The sequence below is a fragment of the Xiphias gladius genome, chromosome 24, assembly GCF_016859285.1.
Source record: "Xiphias gladius isolate SHS-SW01 ecotype Sanya breed wild chromosome 24, ASM1685928v1, whole genome shotgun sequence".
Taxonomy (NCBI): domain Eukaryota; kingdom Metazoa; phylum Chordata; class Actinopteri; order Istiophoriformes; family Xiphiidae; genus Xiphias; species Xiphias gladius.
In genome coordinates, this window is record NC_053423.1 from 17,742,383 (window position 1) to 17,764,324 (window position 21,942).

At 41.6% G+C, this 21,942-nt stretch overlaps 1 protein-coding gene across 1 annotated transcript in view; it reads left to right on the forward strand.

Annotated features, from left to right (window-relative positions):
• Positions 1-10,219: 10,219 nt before the first annotated feature.
• LOC120785956 (dolichyl-diphosphooligosaccharide--protein glycosyltransferase subunit STT3B) overlaps positions 10,220-21,942 on the forward strand; it is a 76,910-nt gene continuing 65,187 nt past the window's right edge. Inside the window, exon 1 of the mRNA XM_040120981.1 lies at positions 10,220-10,610. Coding sequence (XP_039976915.1) covers positions 10,351-10,610 — 260 coding nt within the window. The 5' untranslated portion in view covers positions 10,220-10,350. The remainder of the gene's footprint in view (positions 10,611-21,942) is intronic.

Genomic DNA, 21,942 nt, shown 5'->3' on the forward strand with positions numbered 1-21,942 from the left:
GTCAGCTGCTCAAACGTGATATTTTCTAACCTGATTAATCCTTCGAGTGGGCGGCAACAGCAGATAGAGAGTTTAGCCAAGAAACAACTCGTCATTTCCCACATGTATATACAAAGAGGCAAATGCTCACACACCCCTAAGGTGGTCTTAATAATCCAGAAGGAGACACTCTCCTGCCAAAGTCACTTATCATTCCCACATGCTGGTTACCATGGTGATGCTTCATACATCAATCAGTGCTGCTGAATAGTGCGTTGGTTGGCGAGAGCTATAAACAATATTTTAAGCTCCAGTAAGGAGATGACAAGGAAGACAAATTACTGCTTGCTCCGATATAACCTCCTCTCTCAGCTCTCCGGGTCCGATAAATGTCCGAGGCCACTCTCCCCCACCAGCCCAGTCCTTTTCGGATCCTTTTTTCTGATTCCAAGTACCCGTTTGATTTAGACGTTCACCTGACATATTACAAAGCAGCACCTTGGGTGTGCAGCTCTGGTATTGGCAGCAGGAGTGGCAGCAGCAGCAGGAGTCACGTTCTTGAGGAAACCCTAAGACCCTGAGCCACAGTTGCATGCAACAATTGTCCAGGGGATGGTGTGGCTGTTATGACAAGAGCAGCAGGCAGCCCCAGGCCGAGAGATGGAAAGATCAGACCGCTGGTGTATTAGGAGCCATTACCCCTGCTGTCCTCTACGATATATTTGTCTGATGGCAGGGGATTTGATAGTTCCGATATTACTTTAATTTCCTCATGCCTGAATTAACTATTGTGTCATTATAGTCTCAGCTAGCAAGCAGCTCAGAGTGCTTAATATAAAAAATAAAAAAAACAGCCCATCAAGGACAAACACAGCTGTGTCAGAAATGGCAGCATGTTAGATCTGAAAGTGTCTGTGTTGGAGGACACATTAGGAGACTTGTGTACTTACATTTAACAAGATCAGTGCTTGGCAGTTACATTGTAGTTTCCCCTTCAACGAAAGCTGGAATGATTTGATCATTTGAGTCAACAAGGACGATGCCAGTGCACTTAACTCCCTGCATCAATCATCCTCTAGTTGCATGTGTGGTGTGATGACGATTTGAGACTAATGTGGCTCAGTATATCCTTTAATCTGTGTTCCATATTAATTTTTCTATTTAGAAGTAATTTACTGATTACTGTCCCAGTCCAGTTAATGTTCCATGAGAGACTGCAGCAAGCCTGATGTGAAGGTGTTAATCACCAGCCATGTCTGCTGCAGCATTTTTAAAACCAGTTTGCACGTCGAAGTCAACTCATTACCACATTATGTACAGAAATGTTTTCCTCAAAGGTCAGCCAAAGTCGATGTAAGACATAAGAGGCAGTGATGAAAAAAAAAAGAAATTAAAAAGGCAAATGCCTCATTTTCTTTTATTCACAAATGTTATAGGCTACGTGGTATAACTAGTAATGTAAAAATACGAAAAAATAATGACAATAATAATCCATCCTACAGCAAAATGTATGTATTATACAAGTTTATTTAACAGTAATGAAAATGCTATCCAACAATGCAATGCACTGACTGCACTGTAACATTAAAGCTGCAGAAGGGTGGCAACCCCACTAATTTCGCTCAGTGTTGTTTCTCAAAGAAAGAGTTGGACATTATAGAAAATACACTGCTTGCTGCGAGCTAGATGAGAAGACTGATACCACTCTCATGTCTCTTTGGTAAATATGGAGCTATAGCCAGAAGCTGGTTAGCTTAGCTTAGCATAAAGACTGGAAACAGGGAGAGGCAGCTAGCCTGGCTCTGTCCAAAGGTAACAAAATGTTTCTACCGGCACCTGTCAAGCTCATTACTTAAATGTTACATTTGCGTTTTGTGTATAGATTAAACAAAGCAGATATAATGTGTTAATGGTGCTATCATATATTCAGTATGATTGACAGACACTTTTGAAAATAACCATTTTCAACCCGCTTGGACTTTAAGCACGACTTTTGACATTCTCCCCCGTGTCTTCTCTTTACTTGCTTGCCCTCGGGGGAAAACAAAAAAGACGGAAGTACGCCGGGGTTGTGTGCAGAGCCCGACAGAGAAACAACAAATCTCCTCTGCTCAGTATTCGGCTAGCTAATGTTCAGTCTCTGGAGAACAAGCTAGACGAGTTGCGCGCACGGATTAAAAATCAACAGGACATGAGGAGGTGCTGTGTTCTGGCATTGTCTGAGACGTGGCTGGAGCCCAGCATGTCTGACTGAACTCTCAAATCTGTATTTATCTCTGTAAAGAGGGGTTTATGCTCTGCAACCCTACTCTAATATCCCTCACTTTGTAATTGTCAACAGACTGTTCTTGCTGACACAGTCTGATCACGTCCTGCATTGACTTTCTCAGTCACCTGAGGAAAGAACTGCGCTTCTATTTTTCCTCACATATTGCACTAATGCACGAGCATCACGGTCTTCAAATGTGCGCCGACGACCACAATTTCCGACCCTATTTACTGATGTCTTTCCGACGTAAATGCAGATGTCCCTCAAACACTGTTCCTATTGAAACACAGGCCAGCCAAGCAGTCTTTGTGACTGAAGCTCCTGCCATCTGTGCCCCAACAATGAACCCTCTTTCAAAGTCACTTAGACCTTTTCTTCTTACCATCTTGATACATAATCAGAAAGGGCCTGCTCACCATTTTTACACATGCCACAGAGCATGACTAGATGGTAATTGCTTAATTGTGCCATGCGGTGCACCTGTGTTGAAGCATCTGAATTCATTATGTTTCACCACTCATTTATTCAGGTTTTTCCTTGAACTTGTCACCCGTCAGTATGTGAGAATGCTCTTCATTGATTACAGCTCAGCATTCAAAACCATCATTCCCTAAAAACTTGTCTCTAAGCCCGTTGATCTTGGACTGGAGACCACCATCTGCAGCTGGATATTTTGACTTCCTGGCTGGCAGGCAGGCAGGCAGGCCACAGGTGGTGAGAATCGGCAGCCACACCTCCTCCTCGCTGATCCTCAACACGGGCGTACTGCAGGGTTGTATGCTCAGCCCCCTCCTGTACTCCCTGTTCATTTATGACTGTGCTGCCAAATACAGCTCCAATGTCATTATTGAGTTTGCTCAAGACAAACCCATCCTGGGCCTCATCGTGGACAACTATGAGACGGCATACAGAGAGGAGGTGAAGACACTAACCAGCTGGTACCGCTATCTAAACAGCAGTAAATCCAAAGAGATGATCATGGACACCTCCTGAGGTTGGACACCTCCCAATCCAAATCGGTGAAAGTGAGGGTGAAAGGGTCCACAGCTTCAAAGTCCTTGGTGTGCACAACACCGCGGACCTCTCCTGGCCCCTGCACACGGACACCATGGTCAAGAAAGCTTGCCAATGGCTCTGTTTTCTGAGGAGACTGAGGGAGTTTGGCATGAACGGCAGCATCCTCGTGGACTTTTACAGGTGCACAATCGAGAGCTTGCTGACGGGCTGCGTCAGGGTCTGGTATAGGAACTGTTTTCCTCACAGCCGCAAATCACTACGGAGAGCACAGCACATCACTGGCAACACACTCCCGGCCATTCGGGATATCTTCCACCAGCAGTGCCTGCAAAGGGCACACAGCATCATCAAGGACCACAGCCACCCAGCGCACACACAAGGACTGCTACACACCCAATGGGAAATACTGTTGTATACACTTGTCAATTTTACTTTTATATATAAATCCTAATTTTCATATAGTGTTATATTTGATCTATATATCATCCCATCTTACGTTCTATATTTTATACGACCAGTGCTCTTATTGCAGAGCTGACCCGTTTTCTTGTCCAACACAATTCATTGTACCACTCACCCTGTGTTAACCTACATACAGCATAACTAATAAAAAAAACTGAACTGAACTGTTTCCACCTGCTTCCATTCTTTATGCTAAGCTAAGCTAACCGTCCTCTGGCTCTGGCTTCGTATTGAAAGGACAGACACGAGAGTGGTATCGATCCTCTAATCTATCACTGGGCAATAAAGGAAATGATGTGATTATTCCGAAATGTTGAACTGCTCATTTAGAATGCTATATAGAGTTTGGTTTACCTTTTTGAGCCTGCTTTTTGTCAGGAAATACATCTCAACAGTATAACAAATATGAATAAAAATCCTATCTTACAAAAACAACATCACACCTCCAGTAAAAGAGAGAGCAAATGTTTGTGTGTTTAAGATCTTGTTTTTAAATGTTTGTGATTGTGGCGATCAACAATGACATCGCCGGCACTGAAAAGCCAACGGAAGGCTGGCAAGCCCTCTCTCCCCCCTCCCTGTGTCTGTCCTCTGCTCTCTCTCTTTGTCCATCCTGCAACCCCCCTCCCCCGCTCCATACCATCTCTCCGATATAACGGGGCCAGCTAAATTTCACTTTATTTGGGAGGCGTGAACTATGTTCTGGGAGACGAAAGATCGAGGGGCAACCAGGAGGAGAATCGATTTGGACATGGGCTAAGCACAGAGATACATAGTCCTGACCAAGGGGCAACTTGCTAGGGAACAACCTTGTCAGTGTGCTCTTCCGTCAGAAAATAGACCAGAGTTTGCCTTTAAATTAATGTATATGAAGATTATACAAAAAGGGCATTAAAACAAAAAAGTACAAGCATTAATTTGGCGATCATATAAGCAAAAATCCTAATGTTGACAACACATTGTGCGTCACCGTAATATCCTAAATTCCTCCTTACAGGTAAAATGATTGAAAACAAAGCAAAATATCAATTCATATATGACAGGGGCCTTCACACACGCACGATCTCTGTAGGAACTTTGAAACAATTGCACAGCCATGCTCTGTGGTTACAAGAGAATAAGGTCAGGGAGACAGCTCTCATGTCTGCTCCTTTTGTTTCAAAATGCTGCTGCCGTAATGTTTTGTCACAGAGGTTTTAGGGCTGTCATTAGAGCAATACCACATGAATCCCTTGTGTGCTGAACAGAGTCGGCCCATGCTGGCCACTCAGGAAAGTGAAAGAAGCGTCATTTGTCAAGCCGAGGCAGCTGGGAAATTGGGAGGCATGCTTCAATTTTCAGCACGTGAGCCATATTTTTTCTCTCCCGCGGGGGATAAAGTTCAACTGTTTTGTACGCACTACATTTCTCATATCTGAATGGCAAGCACCCTCAAAAGACATCATGCGGAAGCTGCACGAACTGTACCAAAGCCATAGAAAATTGATAAGGCGGCTGTTATTCTGAAGAGGTAAAAATGCAAGCGAAACTTTCAGAGTCAAACATTCTGCCTGCAGACAGTTGATATCTCTGTTGAGCTCAGGTTAGTACCTCACTCGTCCTTATTTTCCCCGTATGTCTCTCTCTTTCGCTCTCTTTATCAACTGAAACTTTCTTGTAAACTTTTCATGCGGCATGCCAATAGGATTTGAAGAATCACTTCGGGCACTTTCAGCTGTGTCGACAGGTCAGAATAAGTCTTGATGAATCTGGTGAACTGTGAAAGTTTACGGGCAATTTTCTATGCTGACACATTTTTAAGAGTTGTTCTCAGAAAAAAAAGAGAGCATAAACTAAAGGTTTTCCTCCATTATCTTTGTTTAAGGCCTGCTTTATGCATTCAGATGCAGGAGAATTTTTTTCAATAATTGCAGAATTGTTGTAAAATTCCATGCCTGATTAAAAATCAAACCACATTGTTTTTAACTGTGTTATTATTGAAAATTATGATCTCTGGTAAAATAAAGATTCAAGGATCTGACTTTTATCAAAAACAGTGATATTTTCACATTTATTTCTTTTCTAAGTTGTCAAAAATGGAAGCTTTCATTGACAAGATTATTGCATTGATTGCTTTGTTACCTTTCTGGAGTTGTGGTAGATGAAAGTATTCTTGTAATCGAATAAAAAAGATATTGCCAATCAAAGCAGTCTTTGTGTCTGCAGCTCACATCCTATTATAGAGAAATAACTCTTAATATGCTTTGGAAAATGACAGGTGATTGCAATGACTGCAATAGTGTCCCGAGGCAGATGCAGCCTTGTAAACTGAGCAAAACCACACTGATCTCCAGGTTGATAGATCGCACCGTATTCAGTTGCAACATACAGGAGCTTATCGCTCTATTTCATATGTTATCACAACAAGCAATTTTCTTCAAAGAAGGAGTCTGGGCATGGCTGTGTGTGGTGCATATGAATAGCTCAGTAATGCAGTGCTATAGATATCAAGATTAAAAGCCCTATCATACAAGGTGCACCCCGAGGCCGATCCTACGCCAGCACACCTTCCATCAAAGTCAAGATTAAGATGTAGTTGTAGAATATCATCCAAATGTGTTGCCTGGGACTGAGGGGGTCATGTTCACATCGAGCAGATCTAACTGCCTCTCTGTGCCCCATTGACTGTTGGAGAAATGAGCCATGCTCTACGTGAAATGGTGTGTCACTGATGAGGCCGTACCGGTAACCCTTTGCACTCGGGGAAAGACCCAGCCCAGGTCAATACTCATGTACCGTATTTGCGTTTTTTGGGGCGTTTTCTTGGCTATTTTTTCCTCCTCTGACTCACCATTAAGACTTGCTCTCAAGAAGTCATTAAACTCTGTTGTCATAGAAAACTCTTCAAACCCGAACACATGGATTTCCAAATTAAACAATGAATTCTTTTAACCACACGTGAAACTTGACCTTGAGCCCATTTTGATGACGCCGAAAAGATTCTCAGCGAGTTTTAAAACAGACTGTCCAGCTCTCTGTTGTCCACAGGAAAATAAAGGGTCCATAACAGTTGGTATCCGCACCTGATTAGGATGCTAAATGGTTTTCTTTAAGTGCTCTCATTTCTTTTAATGATTGTGGTGGTGTGGTGTGTGCAGTGGTGATCCCCAGGCTCTGGATAATCATCCTGTTACACTGGATCACACGGAGAGACTCTGTGGAGTCTTTAAAGCTTGCTTCTCTCAAAATGAGCAAACATACTGTGCTGCCATGCTTTTTCTTGATAGAATATACTGTATATAATGGATTTCCCCCCTGGTAGGTTGTACATGTTCATGATGCACAGTGCAATTAGTGAAGAGCAACGCCGAGTGAATCCTGGTCTCGATTTTCTGTGTTTAGTTAGGAAGACTGAAAGCTGGTGAATCAAAGACTACATAAGTGTGTAAACGTGTCTGACTCTGTGTGTTATCCCAGTGATGTATTGGCAATTAATCTAGTGTGCTTCCCTGCCTTCCACCCTTTGCATGCTGGGAAAGGCTTCAGCCTGTACAACTGACCCCTCAATAGGAATAAGTGGGTATAGATGATAGATAGATCTATAATTCTCATTTGTGAATTCCAGCTCCAATTGTAATGCGGATGAGTGTTGCAAAGATGTCAGGAATCTGGGAACATAATGTGCCTGCTGCCCAGACGTCCTTCACGCTGCAGCCTGCACTGTAAAAACACATTACAACATCAGATTCTTTACAACTGTGCACTTCACATACCATCTCTATTAGATTGGAGGCTTCCTTTAAAAGTACACAGCAACTCTGCTTTTGTCAGACACAGCAGATTTGTGGAGGATTTCTTTGTTTTGTCTCACATGCTTACATAACAGCATGCACAACTGATTGAGAGATTTGAGATCATTATGCATTTTATGACAAATTGCTCAGTCCAGTCAATACTGCGCCTAGATGATAGTGAAGCTGTTTGTAGCTCTCAGGATTTGCTGGTTCGCACCATTTTCAATGAAATCAGTTTAAGCAAAAAGTGTAAAAATTAGCATAATGATTATAATCTTCTCGACCAGTTATGACACCTCTCTCTCTCTCTTTCTGACTCTCTCACACAAAGTCAAAGCAGCAAGAGAATGATGGAGAGAAAGGTGCAAAGAGCGTTTCATGCCAGGCATCTTAAGCTTTTTCGCACGACTGGCCTTTGGCAAAGTAAAGGAGCGTTGACACCCGAGATTGTGAAGCAGAAACTCGGCGAGTCTGTAGTGTTCTTGGGAGAAAAAGCAGAGAAGAAAGACAAGGCAAACACAAACATTCAAGTCTGCCCCTGGAGACGGAGGAAAGCAAAGCTGCCCTGCCTGGCAACAGCACTCATTTTGGCTGGCTTTCATCTGGGCTTGGCCTTTTGACAATAGATGCGATTGAAGCAATCTTCACAGCCGGCATTTCTATTTGTCTGAAAGGTCATCTATTCAGAATACGGAGGTAGGGGGGAAAGGCTGAAGGGGTAGTGTGTTCATCATGGCACAAGCAGGCCTTGATGAATGATCAAGGAACTGGGTACATATGTGAACACATATGTGTGTGTGTGTGTGTGTGTGTGTGCCAGTGTATACATTAAAATGCATTCATCAGCATGCATGGGCTTATGTGTGTGTGAGATTACACATGTTTGTCTCCATTGTGTGTTTAGACACTGTTGCCTTTGTGGATGTTGTGTGGGGGTGTGCATGTATGCATGAATCCTTTCTTGGCACTGGCTTTCAGCATATGGCCGCGATTGCCGTCTCTCGAAGCTCTGGTCTCTGCGATCTCTTCATGAACTCAAAACCCTTATCCACTTCTGTCACTCTGACTACTCTTCATGATGACCCCCATCAATGTTCATAATCATCCTTTTACTCTCCTTTATTATCTGCCTTCCATCTCCCCTTCTCTCCGGTGCTGTATTCTCATCTCCCTCTTATCTCCTCCTCGTCTCTCCAGGTGATAGCCCCGATCCATAGCTGTGCTAAGCTCAAACTTCAGTCCAATCTACATGAATATTTAATTTCCATTTCTTAAATCATTATCTTATGTGTGAGACGGTAGCTGTAAACACCTTTGATGCAAAGTAACAATGGGAATTTGGGCCAATGTGGGAGGTTTTCAAACCAGCAAAGGGGCTAGTCTCATATCAAAGGTCCCGAAAGTGGATATAATTAACAACTTGTTTCATACTGTAAATGAAAAAACATTCATTCTGTTTAAACCATAGGTATTCTGACAAGTGGTCATTACCCAAGTATACAGCATCTGTTTAAACATTCCCAAAAAATCACCCCAAACACTGGGTATTGTAATTAATCGTATAAACACTGCAAATTCCTAATTTGAGTTTGTAGACGTTTTTTGAAGGTAAGTGGTTAAATTACATTGCTGTTTCTTTAGAAAGAGAGTCCCTTGATTGTACCAAGCTGCAAGGGCAACCTCAGTGAGCGACGAAGCAATGTATAGCAGGGAGGGTTTACATAAAGCTGCATTAAATGTAGCAAACGTGAGAGGAGACACGGACTTCAGGACCGAGTTGTTTCTCTATATGATGCAGTACTATACAGTAGAGGACTGCCGGACTATTGTTCTTCCTCCTCTGGGACTGCATTACATCTCAGATAAATCAATAATGCTTCCTGCCTCTGTCTCTTGGTTACATGAAACAGTGCGAGCACAAAACGAGTGTATGCAATCAATCAAAAAACTGAGCACTTTTTCGAAATGCTAAAAGAAAAAAGAAAAAAATGTTTTATTCCGACACTGGGTTTCAAGCCTTTGGGGGTAAGTTATGAAAGTACATCCTGAGTTTAAATGAATGATGAATGCTGTGTTCTTGTCTTTGCTGGGGGACATAATAATGATGAGACACATCAATCTTTATTACCACTCCATCACCTGTTCCAGAACATCCAAGGGCAACAGAAATATTGCACTCAGAGAGAACATTTATCTTTCACAGACCTGCCTATAGCTTTCAGCTGCGAGGATGTGGATTTTGGGCTATTGCACACGATCTTTTCTTTTTAATTCTCTACGGAAAATGAGTAATTCAACCCTACACAGCCAAGTTTAAGCGGAATAATGAGGGTTTTATTTACAGTGAGCGCCAGAATGACTCAATTTCACATTTAACTGGGGATGGTCCTTGTTTCAATCAGTAACAGCCATAATTAGGTGTGTTGCCATTGGTGGACCCGTCTGTCTGGCTGGTCGGTGCCTGCTCTCTGATTGGCTTAAAGACGCAGGACCCCGCTCTCTCGTACCTGTCGATCTGTGACAGGCCGCCAGGGCTTCGTAACAACCCGCCCATCGCATCCTTTCCGCCCCTTTCCACCGGCGTTCGGCCGTGAAGCGGATTGACTGTTGCAGGCTCTGTATGTGGCGCATGAGTATGCGTTTCGGGATGTAACGGCTGTCTCTCGGTGTGACGATATTGAATTTAGACATATGTATATGTAGATATATGCCCAGGGGACTCGGAAGATACGATACCTTCGGAGAGCGGGCACAAAATAAAGGGAGTTTACAACAGCACGGAGCGGAGGCACAGACGGGAGCGTGACAGGAGGGACGCTCTAGCAAACCCGGCCGACACCGCACGCAGAAATGGCGGAGCACCACGCAGCCAGCGACGGCAAGCACAAAGCTTCCACCAATGCCGGGGGCTCGGTGCACGGGAACAGCCGACCCGGCGCCGCGGGTGGAGGAGGGGGCAAGGGAGGCCTGTCTGGCGGACTGACACAGCCGGCGGGGTGGCAGTCCCTACTCTCGTTCAGTATTCTTTTTCTTGCCTGTCTGGCGGGATTCAGCTCCAGACTTTTCGCGGTGATCCGGTTCGAGAGCATCATCCACGAGTTTGATCCATGGTAAGCTAGCTAACATTTGTCGGGTCAGGTCGGTTCCCTGGTAACACTTGCTTATAGTGCAAATGAAAGACAAAGATTGAGGTTTAAATCGCACCAGGGTTTTGTTCTTTTAAAAAAAAAAAAAAAAAAAGCACAACATACATTAATTTCACTTTATTATTTTACTCCTTAAAATTCATGACAACAGCGACTGCTCCGAACGCAGCTCTAACTACTTAGATGTTCTGTCATCGTGTGTTAGCTCCTCGTACTAAACAGTGGTTCTCGCACAGTGAACAACGACAGGATTTCTCTCCGATGTCCTTGGGACAAACTCTCCGAATATTGGCATCGGTGGCCCTGATGTGTACTCTGTTTGTGATCCGAGCGGCGCGCGGCTAGCTAGTCTGGCTTGATTTAGCATTCCCCAAGTAAACAAGTCTAAAGGATAAAGTGAGGCGTGTGAGGAGCCCCAAGCTGCAGATACAACTTTTTTTTTTTTTTTTTTAGGCTGTAGAAAAACGTGCGGATAACTAGGTGGGAGACACGCACGATATTTCTGCACTCGGCGCCAGTTTTAATCCACTGAAAACTCAATTCAGCGTGAGCGAGTGGAGTTGAAATGGTTGCTGCTTTTTAAATGGGGATCGTCGCCTCAGCGATGGTCGATATGATTGATTTGAGGTTGTGCTTTTCTGCGGGAATTCGTTTTCTCTCAGAGTTTAACATAATTTATCGTTGGATTTACAAGTGGCGATGAGAGAAACGCATACTTGGACAACCGGGGTCTTGCAGAAATTACAGCCGGTGCTCGTCCCAACACCAGGCTGATTATAACCCGGAAGCCAACCGATCTGGTCTGGTGTGTCTTTCATCACAATGCAGGATTATTCCGCTTTGTGACTGTGTCACATGGGCTCACAAGTGTCCGCCTGGGTGCAATGCACCGTCATTCACCCACTGCTCTCATACTCTGGCATTCAACCGGACAACACAACTGATGCATTCATATATACATTTTCAAGGACAGGTGCCCCATCAGGTTCAGGGTGACATTCGCCTCGCCAATTGTGTTGATAACTTGATTGAACTTTACAGCCAAGGGCCAGGGCTTAGGGTTATGGGAGGTTTTCCATTTCCACACGGTTCAGATCAGCTTGATCCTGCTCTGAGGCTGGAATTTTCACCAGGGACTGATCTTAGCACTGTTACTGAGTAGTCCCAAGTGTCACACACTTTATTAGAAACTGTGTTCTTTCTCCACTGCCTTCATATATCCGATTATTGTCCTGGGTGGCCACACAGTTGGTACATATATTACCCATGGTATTTTTGCGGCACTTTAGTGTCGCATAAGGAGCTAGTAGGAGCTATTATGCCTCAGTATAAGGCTATAAAGTGGCATCAGTTTTCACAGTTACAGAGCAAGAACTGCATGGCTCTTTGGCAACTTGTCCAGCAATGAAAGCAAAGGCACGCTTTGCTATTGCAAAGTTTAAAAGCCCTTGCAGCTATGAGTAGTCTGCATCTGTTGTTATCCGAAGGTTTCTCTTGGACCCTGTACACAAAGCCATGCTTGAATGGATCCTTCTGTTGCTTAAGTGTCCAAAATGGTGAATTCATCCACAGTGTTTTTGTTTTGTTTTTTTTAATGAGAAAAATACATTAATCAAAACAGAGAGTTACACTAGAAATGTATTTGCAGTGGACTTTTCATAAATCAAAATTCAACACCTCCCTATAGTCATCTTTTGACGCCGTGTGTGTAATCCTGATCAGTTTGCCGAACACCATTGCCCTACATTGTTACAATAGTTGGATAGTTAATTCTTCATCATATATGTCAGCCACAGCACTAGAGTTTTGCTTATATTAACACAAAACCTGACCCTGGTGATGACTGTTTTTGCCCAGAATACTAAATGGAACATTATTCATTCATTATTATTATTCATTTATGATATCTTCTGTTGATTCTTAGAATCTCTCAAACAGCTGGTTTTTATAATCATGCTGCACCATTTATTATAACTTCCTCACCTTTTTGACAATGAGGAAAAGAGATTGTGTATTTTACAACTACAGGGACATAAGCTACTGATTGGATGTGGCCGTCACTCCCAGACACACATGATTAGTGGCATGGTCGTCTGAATATTTGGAAGCTGTTATTGAGTTTCCTCTGCACAGAGCTTCAACTTATCTACAACTAACCATTACATGAAACAAGCTTGGAGTTTGAAGAAATGAGATTGGATTTACAAGCAACAAAAAAATCCAGCTTATTCTGCAATATGCAAACACCACAAGCTATACTGATATTGTAGACAAGGCAAGTCCCTGATATGACTTGCCTGTTATCTGGCTGGGCTCATTTTGGTTTCCTAATATTTGTTGATTGTTTCAAAACATGCAGGCTTTAGTTAGCATGCAAGTGAGATTTTTTTTTCTTCTTTGTTCATAAACCTAATTAAATTCTGAAGTTGTGTCCTAACTTAAAAATGCATTCCACTTTCTTCAACCCACTCCAAATTTCTGCTCAATCTTCTTCAGGCAATGAGTCAGTGGATGGTTTCTGCTAAGAATATTGTTATGACTGCCTACCAGACTTTATCTTGTGAAGATGTAACTCCCCGGCCCTGCTGGTACTAATATATCCCTTTTTTTGAAGTAGTAGCATCTGCCAAGCCCCTACTGGTGCTCCTCAGAAGAGAGAGATGTGTTCCTGCTCCCTGAGTTGACTTTTATAGCGTTAGCGGAGGGAAAATTTAACTAGACTGGAAGCTGTATGTTGAAGCACATACATGTGTGTATGGGAGAGGGGCGTTCCTTGGAAGCAGTCAAGATTTTTTTTTCACCGTGGTTATGTCAGGAAATAGAGTCCCTTATGACAGTAGAGTGAGGGGAGAAGAAGCATCTGTCAGGCAAATAATGAGCTGGATACCTGGGCATAACAGCACAGACATACACGTTCACACTCACACTTCTTTATTAGACCTGTTGGCAGCAGAACTGCTGCTGCGGCTTCAAATGACCGGAGCTTTACTCAAGGTCTGGAAGGATGCTTCCCATGTGTCATACAGGATGTTAACTTTTAAGAGCCAAGTCCACTGTAACAATGCGTTTGGAAATATGTGGTGCTAAAATGATGAGTTGATGAATCAATTAGTCGATTTGTCAAACAATAATGTCAGTCATTTATCGTGCAGAAATACCAAATATTTGCAGGTCACAGTTAGTCGGAAGATTTCTTTCCTTTTGATGTTTCATATTAGGGGGGCAACTGACTATTCTTTTCATCTGACGATTATTTTCTCAATTGTTTGTAAAAATGCCTGTAAAATGACAGAAAATGTTGTCTAGTCTAAAACCCAAAGATATTCAGTTGTATTGGAATAAAAATCAAAGCAGAAAACCTTTATTTTAGAAGATGAAAAAAGCAATTTTATTTTATTCCTTGAAAAATTACTTAAACAGTAATCAGTAATCAAAATAGTTGACTCTTTATCTGACGATGGATTAATTGACTAATCATTGTAGCTGTATGTCATGTTATTGTGAATGGTATACTTTGGATTTTGTGACTCTTTTCTCTTCCAACATTCAGATGCCTCCACTCGGCCAATAACAATTTGATACCAGTGCTGCGTTTTCCCCAAATTTAAAATCTGTATGTCTCACTGCATGAAACTCATTTAACTTACTTCAGACTGAGTTGGTGACCCATCATGTTATGTCACGTCATGGCTGCCACTTAATATGCGTAATTAGGCCACTGTCGATGCTAGTAGATAGTGGTATGAATTTTCCATTATTTTTAACCATTATATAGACTAAAAAATTAATTGGTTCAAACCCGTAAATTAAAATAATTATTTGCAGTCCTAGTCATTGGTGCTTGTTATGATGCCTAAAAGTGGCTAGAGTGCTAAAATAGTGGCAGTGGAAATTGATTATGAATACGCTTGCCAAATCAGACATTTGGGTTTAGTTGCAAGATTAGAAATAGAGATGTGTTTAAATTGTTTAGGTGGGTTAAAAGGGTTATGTTTAGGTTAAGGTAAGAGACAGTTTGGATTGTAGTATTTGTCCCATCTGCTGCTGTAGTGTTTTTGTGCCATCCGCTTGCACGCTCACTACTGCAGCGTTACCAGGTTAAGAGAAGATTTTCAGCCCAAGAGCCACTGGAAAACTACCTAACATGCTGTAAAACTATCAGAACACCTCATCTTTATTTCTGCTCCTCCACCTCAGCTTATCCTGCCTGCATGCTCTTTCACCTGCCTCCCTCTAGGCATCCTGCAAAATTTGGGTGCAGCAGATTAGAATTTTACTGAAGAGACACAAATTTGAAAATTGTAACAAGTGTGGTTTGACACCTCAAGTGTCAGCAGCTTCACAGAAGGCTTGTGCAATCATCCACTATTTCAAACAACAAATTGATATCAGATAACACCTCAGACTGACTGTTTGTGTTTCTGACCCCTTTTTAATAAGTCTTTGCTTCAGAAAGTTAAGTGCTGTGAAAATGAAATTGCCTCACAAGTGATGTCACCAGCTCAGCTCTTTTGAAAAGCCAGCAAAACTAGTGTAGATAGCAGCTTTTGAGTGTGTTCTCTCTCTCTCACACACACACACATCCTGTTTTTCTCTCCTCCTGTCTTTTTCACACAAAAAAACATGACGTTTAGCTGAAAGTAGATTAGGCCATCCCAGGAGTGGCTGCTGGCACAGCAACACGTTAGCTAGAGCAGTAGTGTGGGAAAATGGAGAATAAGTCGTGATTGATCTTCCTACCAGACTCTTGGCTGGAGCTGTGATCCCTGCTTAAATCCCTGACTGACTGTCCAACAGTTTATGAAATATATCGGTGTGGATATGGAACCCAGATACCTGCAGTACCACGGCAACTTATTAGCCATTTTACTAAATGGTGCCAAAGGTAATGACTGTTTTGGCTCAGACTCTTTTGTCTTCAATCCAGCTTTCAGGCCAGGCCTTCTTGTACAGAAGTCACATCACAACACTTACATGACAGGAGAAAGCAAACACATTCCCTTTTTTTTTTTTTCTTCTCCCTTACAGAACTGTTTTATTTGCTGGTTTCTCCTTTGTCAGGAGGCTTGATGTCTATCCTTGGATGATTAAGTTCTATTTCCCAGACCAAGCCTCCCAGTGGACTAGAGTCAGGCATAGCAGGGGATTCTGTAAATCCAAGGTGTGCTGTGCGTATGTGATACACAGAGAGCAACAGATATGTTCCAGGGCACCTGGGGCATGTGCAGATGAGCTGCTTCTGGCGAGCAGAACCATCAGGCGCAGGGAAGCCACTGGCTAGCACAGTGAAAAGGCAAACAGCCCAATTTCATACCAGATTTTGTTAGCTGTTATTTGTTCTGTCGAGGTTCTAGGTTAACAATGTCATTTATATTAAAGGTGTGCTAATTATTAAAACATCAGCAAGATGATTTTTATGTGACGCGACTGTGTATGCCAGCTTAGTTGAATTTCCCCCTTTCTGTCTTCATACCCTCTCATCTGAGGTTATCCTCTTGGCTGTGTAGAAGTTTGTGTATTCAGCTTTTTGCAGGCTATTCTGGGACGCTGTTCAGGACAATAACAAAAGGCAATATACAGTACAAAGAACAACGCTGGTCGCTTCTTTTACACTGAATTTAGGTAGCTGATGCCCTGGTATTTAGCTCCCGATTTGCCTGTCAGATAATTTGGTGGGGTTATTCTGAAAGTGTTTGCAAGATTTCAACCTAACAAGAGGTGCTTGTCAGCAGCCCGGAGGCCACATGAGTCACAGAGGGAGATGCCTTAACAGTAGCCCAATTTGTTAGTGTGATTAATGACCTTTTCTGCACATTCAGAACAATATTTGTGTGCTCACAATATAAGCTTCACAGTGTGATTGGAGCCAGTTACGTGTTTAATTTTACCTCTATTTACATGGGGGGTGGAAAAGGTTCAGCATAGCCCCCTGCTTGCATAAGCTACTGTAGAATGTAGCCACGACTATTATTTATTTCCAATTATTTTAAGGTGGTCCTCTGCCCCACCTTTCTTAACTGCAGTCTTATAGCTAGTTTTGGCAGACATTCGTTAATGAGATTTTCAGAGCATTGTCCTCTGACAGCTTCAAGCTCTGGGTTCCAACTCTCCTCTCTTTATTGAAGGCTAAAGAGTGCGATCTTATACTGCTATAACATTCAGGCAGGGCGGCAATGCAACACAAGGAAATGATTACACTCAAGTTTGCTGCTTACACCGCTACATTTAGGATGTTGATTGCAATGTTTCCTATACTCTACATTCACTAACCAGCAGTGGGCCTCTGCAGTTAAATTCAGTTAAAGCTGAATTTACTTTATTTCAGGTCATGGTTCAATAGCAAAAATATAAATGAGTATTAAAATGGTCTCTTAAATTAGAAAAATGTAAATGAATATTCACCACTGCCATATATTTAAAATTATACCACAGACTCCAATATTGTAGTGCTTATTATGTTTCTGAATTACTGTTTCATTATGGTTTGAATGCTAACCATTGACGAACACCCTGAGAAGAGTATCAAAGTCAAAATGTGAACCCACATGACATGGTACTGAAATAAGTACTTTGGTTGAGTGGCAACATTTTAGCTAGAGAACATAATGCAGATTTCTGACAATTAATTTGCAGGTTCTTCACATTTGTAATAAGTCTAACACCGTTAACCACTTCACTGATACTGAATTTTTGATCCAAATAACAGGTATAAGTGTTTGTCTTTGATAACGTAATTTTAAATGTTGCATTGATGCTGATGAAAGTTGTTATATTGAGGAGAAATAAATCTTGCCGTAATACAATAAAGGGATTAGTAATTTTATTTGGCGACAGTTGTTATAAGGTTGAACTTCAAAGTGCTTCAGAATGTATATTTCAGAAAGTACACATGGATATTGGCATCACAGGATGTATTGTTGCACTGTTTTCCTTGTTTTGTAAAGACCTAATATGTCTAGATATAACTGTCCAAATAATATTGTGTCCAATACTGTAACCACTACTGGAACTGATCTCAGCGAGGAACAAACCTGGGTAACAGCACAAAATTTATCCCCTGTGTTCTCATCTATAGAAAATGCTAAAGGCAGCACTGGACAAACTTCATGCACACACACACTTGCACATCGTTCTGTGCCACGCAAACTGGAGACGCGTGGATGATGGAGCCTTTGTCAATATGTTCCTTCTGTGTTGTCATGGGCGCTTTGTGATTGTTGTTCCATGACCACCCAGCCTGCAGAACCCATCCGTCTGGGAAAAAACAGAAGGAGCAACGTTTCTGCTTAGCAAATGAATGGCTGTAATTGACGGCACTCCTTTTGAATACCTCTGCAAGTGTGTTGTCGTGTGTGTTTTCCTATAGCAGTAGTTCTGTGAATCAGTAGTAGAAGTCTGTAACTGGTCGCCAGTCAGTCTTCATGCTCTGAATTTCCCCAGCACCACCACCGAGGAGAACCAGAACTAAGACATGTTGGACAAGTTATATTAACCAGAGTTTAGAGTGTAGTCTTAGTTTGAGATTTTGCAAAAGGGGCTGCAAAGTCAGATTTTGTGTTACTAGACGATGAGAACCCGTGTAAAGGACTAAAAAATGAAAGACCATTGGGTGGAAATGAAGCACGTGCAGAGCCGACCTTAAATTAGGGCTTATCCCAAGGTGAAACAAGCTATACTTGTATGAGAAAAGCAATATCTGCTTGTTATGACAGTCATGTGACTTTGTATGTGGTTACCGTAGATGATTGTTGGTTGGACAGATCTTGGATATCCGCTCAGCCTGACTTTTTCCCTTTTTATTTCTCCTCCACGCTGGCTTTGAAGTGGTCCTTAATGCTCTCTGGCTGGAAGGCAGAAGGTGGTGAGGTGGAAGTGGGGCAGAGGGAACAGAGAGGATCCTTGCTTATCATACATCCCTCTCCTGTTACTGACAGGAGTCAGCATGCAGCTCTGTGGGCGAGCGCACCTGCATACAGAGAAAAGAAAGAAGGAGGCAGAGAAACAGTGGTAGGATGGTAAGAGGCGTAGAGGGAGAGAAGAAATTAATGCCTGGCAGGCATCCAATCTGAGGGAGGTTTTGGTGGTGGAGAGATTTCATTGTTCCAAAAACCGCTTCATAGTTTGTGTTTGTGTGTGCATGTACATTTGTAATGTCTGTGCTTTAAGGTTTTATGGAGGGAGGATATGGTTGATTTTTATTATTTTGTCAGCCTCTGCCTCAGGTTAAATTGAATGTCTTCTGTAGCTGATAGACTACTTACAGCAGAGCCCATTTAATAAGATCAGCTGCTTAAAGCATCTCTAAAGCATTACTGAATAGTTCAAATGGCTCAACTCAGCTTATTCTTGAGTAATTTTTCTTCTTTCATTTTAATCCCTCCAACATTTTGCAGAAACTCCCTAGAAATTCCCTGGTTAGAATCAGCAGTAAACCCACGTAGATAGCTAAGAGCTGGCTTAATCAAATAAATCCCAAAGTAGAGGTTACTATGAAGGTCAGGTAGTTGTAGCCACACCGTGGTGCTTGGTGTAATAATTTTTGCCATTTGCGTTCTCTACTCACTGAGTTGGTTATCTCTTACATCAAGTTACCACTGCATGTGTCAAACTGAGATTTTCCTGCTTGATTTTTGTGTGTGATGATTGGCTAGCTGTCAGTTTGGCACCTCTTAAATGCCTTGTGTTATGTTGTCATTTAGATTCTGTTATATCTTCATTGGAAGTCTTTATATTCCTTTGCCCTGTTTCAAGGTAAGATTTCTGTAAGCCTCTTGCACATTTTTGTATCTTACGCGTATAAATCAGTTATTTAGTTTTCAGATTGTTGTTGTATGAAATTGTTGCAATTCAACAGTCTGTTTCTGTCTTATCACTATGAACATAAACTAAATCCATTACTAAAGCTAATCTCTGTATTTCCTAGAAAAGGTTACATGGCTTCTGCCTGTTCTTCCATCACTGTGTTCTGTAGATGCCACGGTAAATCCTCCACAATGTCCTCTTTAGTTTGAATATTTATATATTCTGGTGGATCTATCATCTCTTTGGTTTCGTTATATGTTGTACCCTATGATTAAATGGGTTTGTTCTGGATGTTTTCTTTTCCTCCGACACCAAAAGAGAAGTGTTAGGAATTAAAAAATTCTCCTCCTATTGACCTTGACAAGGGCACTGGCCTCATAACTTAAGCTGGTCCCTGAGGGACCACACAGTGGCTTCCCATAGCTCTTAAGGAATTAGGATGTATCAAATGCAGAGGAGGATTTACTAATGGGAATCATGTAACGAAGGCTCAGTTGTTTTTTTTGTTTTTGTTTTTTTAAAGATATATTTAGGGCTGGAACTAATGAATATTTTAAGTACTCATGAATCTGTATATTTTGTCAGTGAATTGTTTGGTCAATGAAATGTAAGAAAATAGTGAAAACTGTCCATTACAATTTAAGGTGTGACCTATTCAGTCTTATTTTGTCAGACTAACGGTCCAAAATCCAAAAATAATTGGTTTACTATTATATATTAACTATTATACTGAGGCTAAGAAATTCAGCAAATATTCACATTTGGTGAATTGGAGCTAGTGACTTTTTTTGTTGTCATTTTTGCTTTAAAATTACTCAAAAAAAAGTTGCCTATTCATTTTCTGACAAATTGTTTCAGCTCTAGATCTCTTTTTAAAAGGATTTTTGTCCAAATTTTGGGCTCCCTTGGATCTCAACAAGAGGTTACTGTTCAGTACAGTGTACAGTAAACTGGGATCTCTTGTGGAAGAGATGGATATGACTACGGTAAAAGAAAATGAAGAGAAAAATGGGATATAAGAGCTGCTGATTATGGCTGTGTATATTAACATTTCTGCCAAGATTATCTTAGAATTGCAGTTTTTGGACTAATGGAGGGATGTCACGCAGGACAGAATGACAGCTGGAATAACTTGTGAATCTGTGACTGGCTGAGAAAGAAGAGCCTGTCAGGAGGCTGTCATATCATTGCGGTTATCAAGTAGAGCACCTGGCAGATAGTCTGGGTGAGCCACACCAGCTATAAGGCTAGGTGGAGGTTGCACCACAGGAAAAACGGAAATAGGCCTGATATTAAGACCACACTAGAGATTTGTGGATCATATTACTTGTTAGTTGCAAATCAATAAAGAATTACAGAATTCAAAAATTTAGTCTTGCCCCTGGGCTCATCTTGAATTTGTTCTTGCACTTTTTAGGGGATATGGCTGCTCAAAAGTGATAAGTAATATCAGCCATTGTTAACAGAGGGACAAATTTGACACTTGAGGAGTGTTCTGTCTTTGTTGTATACCTCATTTCTGCTGACTGGTAAAACGGATGACAGTTCTGGATCTCTGCATGGGAAAGGTGAAATTTCTCCCGAACAGGAAAATCGGGGGGGCAGAGATTGAAATTAATCTTCTACAGTAAATTAATCATGAAAGTCAAAAGCCCCTAAAAATCTATTATATACATTTAATATTTGAACGTGAGAGATTTTAACACAAGGATGGACCTTGCAGGTTGTTGTTCAAGCTGTAGATACAGGTGCATACAAAACTTATAGAATCGTTTTTGTTTTTTTGTTTTTTTTGTGGACATTGTTTGTGGTAAGCTAAAATGTCATAGCCAGGACTATTGAAAGAGATGGGGGTTTTTTTTGTTTTGTTTTTTTGTCACATTTTGACATTGGATTTGCCTATTTATTCATGAGGAAAGACCACTCAGAAGTCCAAGGGATAATGTGGTTGCTTTTTTTTTTTTTCCCACTGGACACTTTGAAGTCAGTGTAATTATCTAAATTCCTGCCTTCCACTATTATCTCCATGCCAGTCAGAGTGACAGAAGGCACAATGTAGTGCGGGTGCTCACTGAGAACAGGTTTTCCTCATGGAAACTGTGGGCATTGTTGGCATGCAGCTAACCTGCTGCTATAAAAAGTCTAAGGAGTCCTTTGAGAATAGCATGACTCATTGTGGCTCCAGGCAAACCACAGCAGGCATCAGTGCACTTGCAGGCCATTAGATAAACAGTTTGTTTCGGCCTTAAGACATTTCCGATTTTAAAAACACAACCCTTGCTAATTCATGTGAAAGATTATAGGCTTATCACAGATTGCTTTTTAAACCCTATTTGATGGATAAATATAGTAAATAGTATAAATTGTGGTATAAAATAAAGAGAAAAGGGGCTTCTTCATCAGTTAGGGTATAGTTTACAGAGCCAAAAAAGATGTGTGTAATTCTCTCTTTAGCTGGTTACAAAAAATAAGTCCTACTGTTCTGTTGTATCAG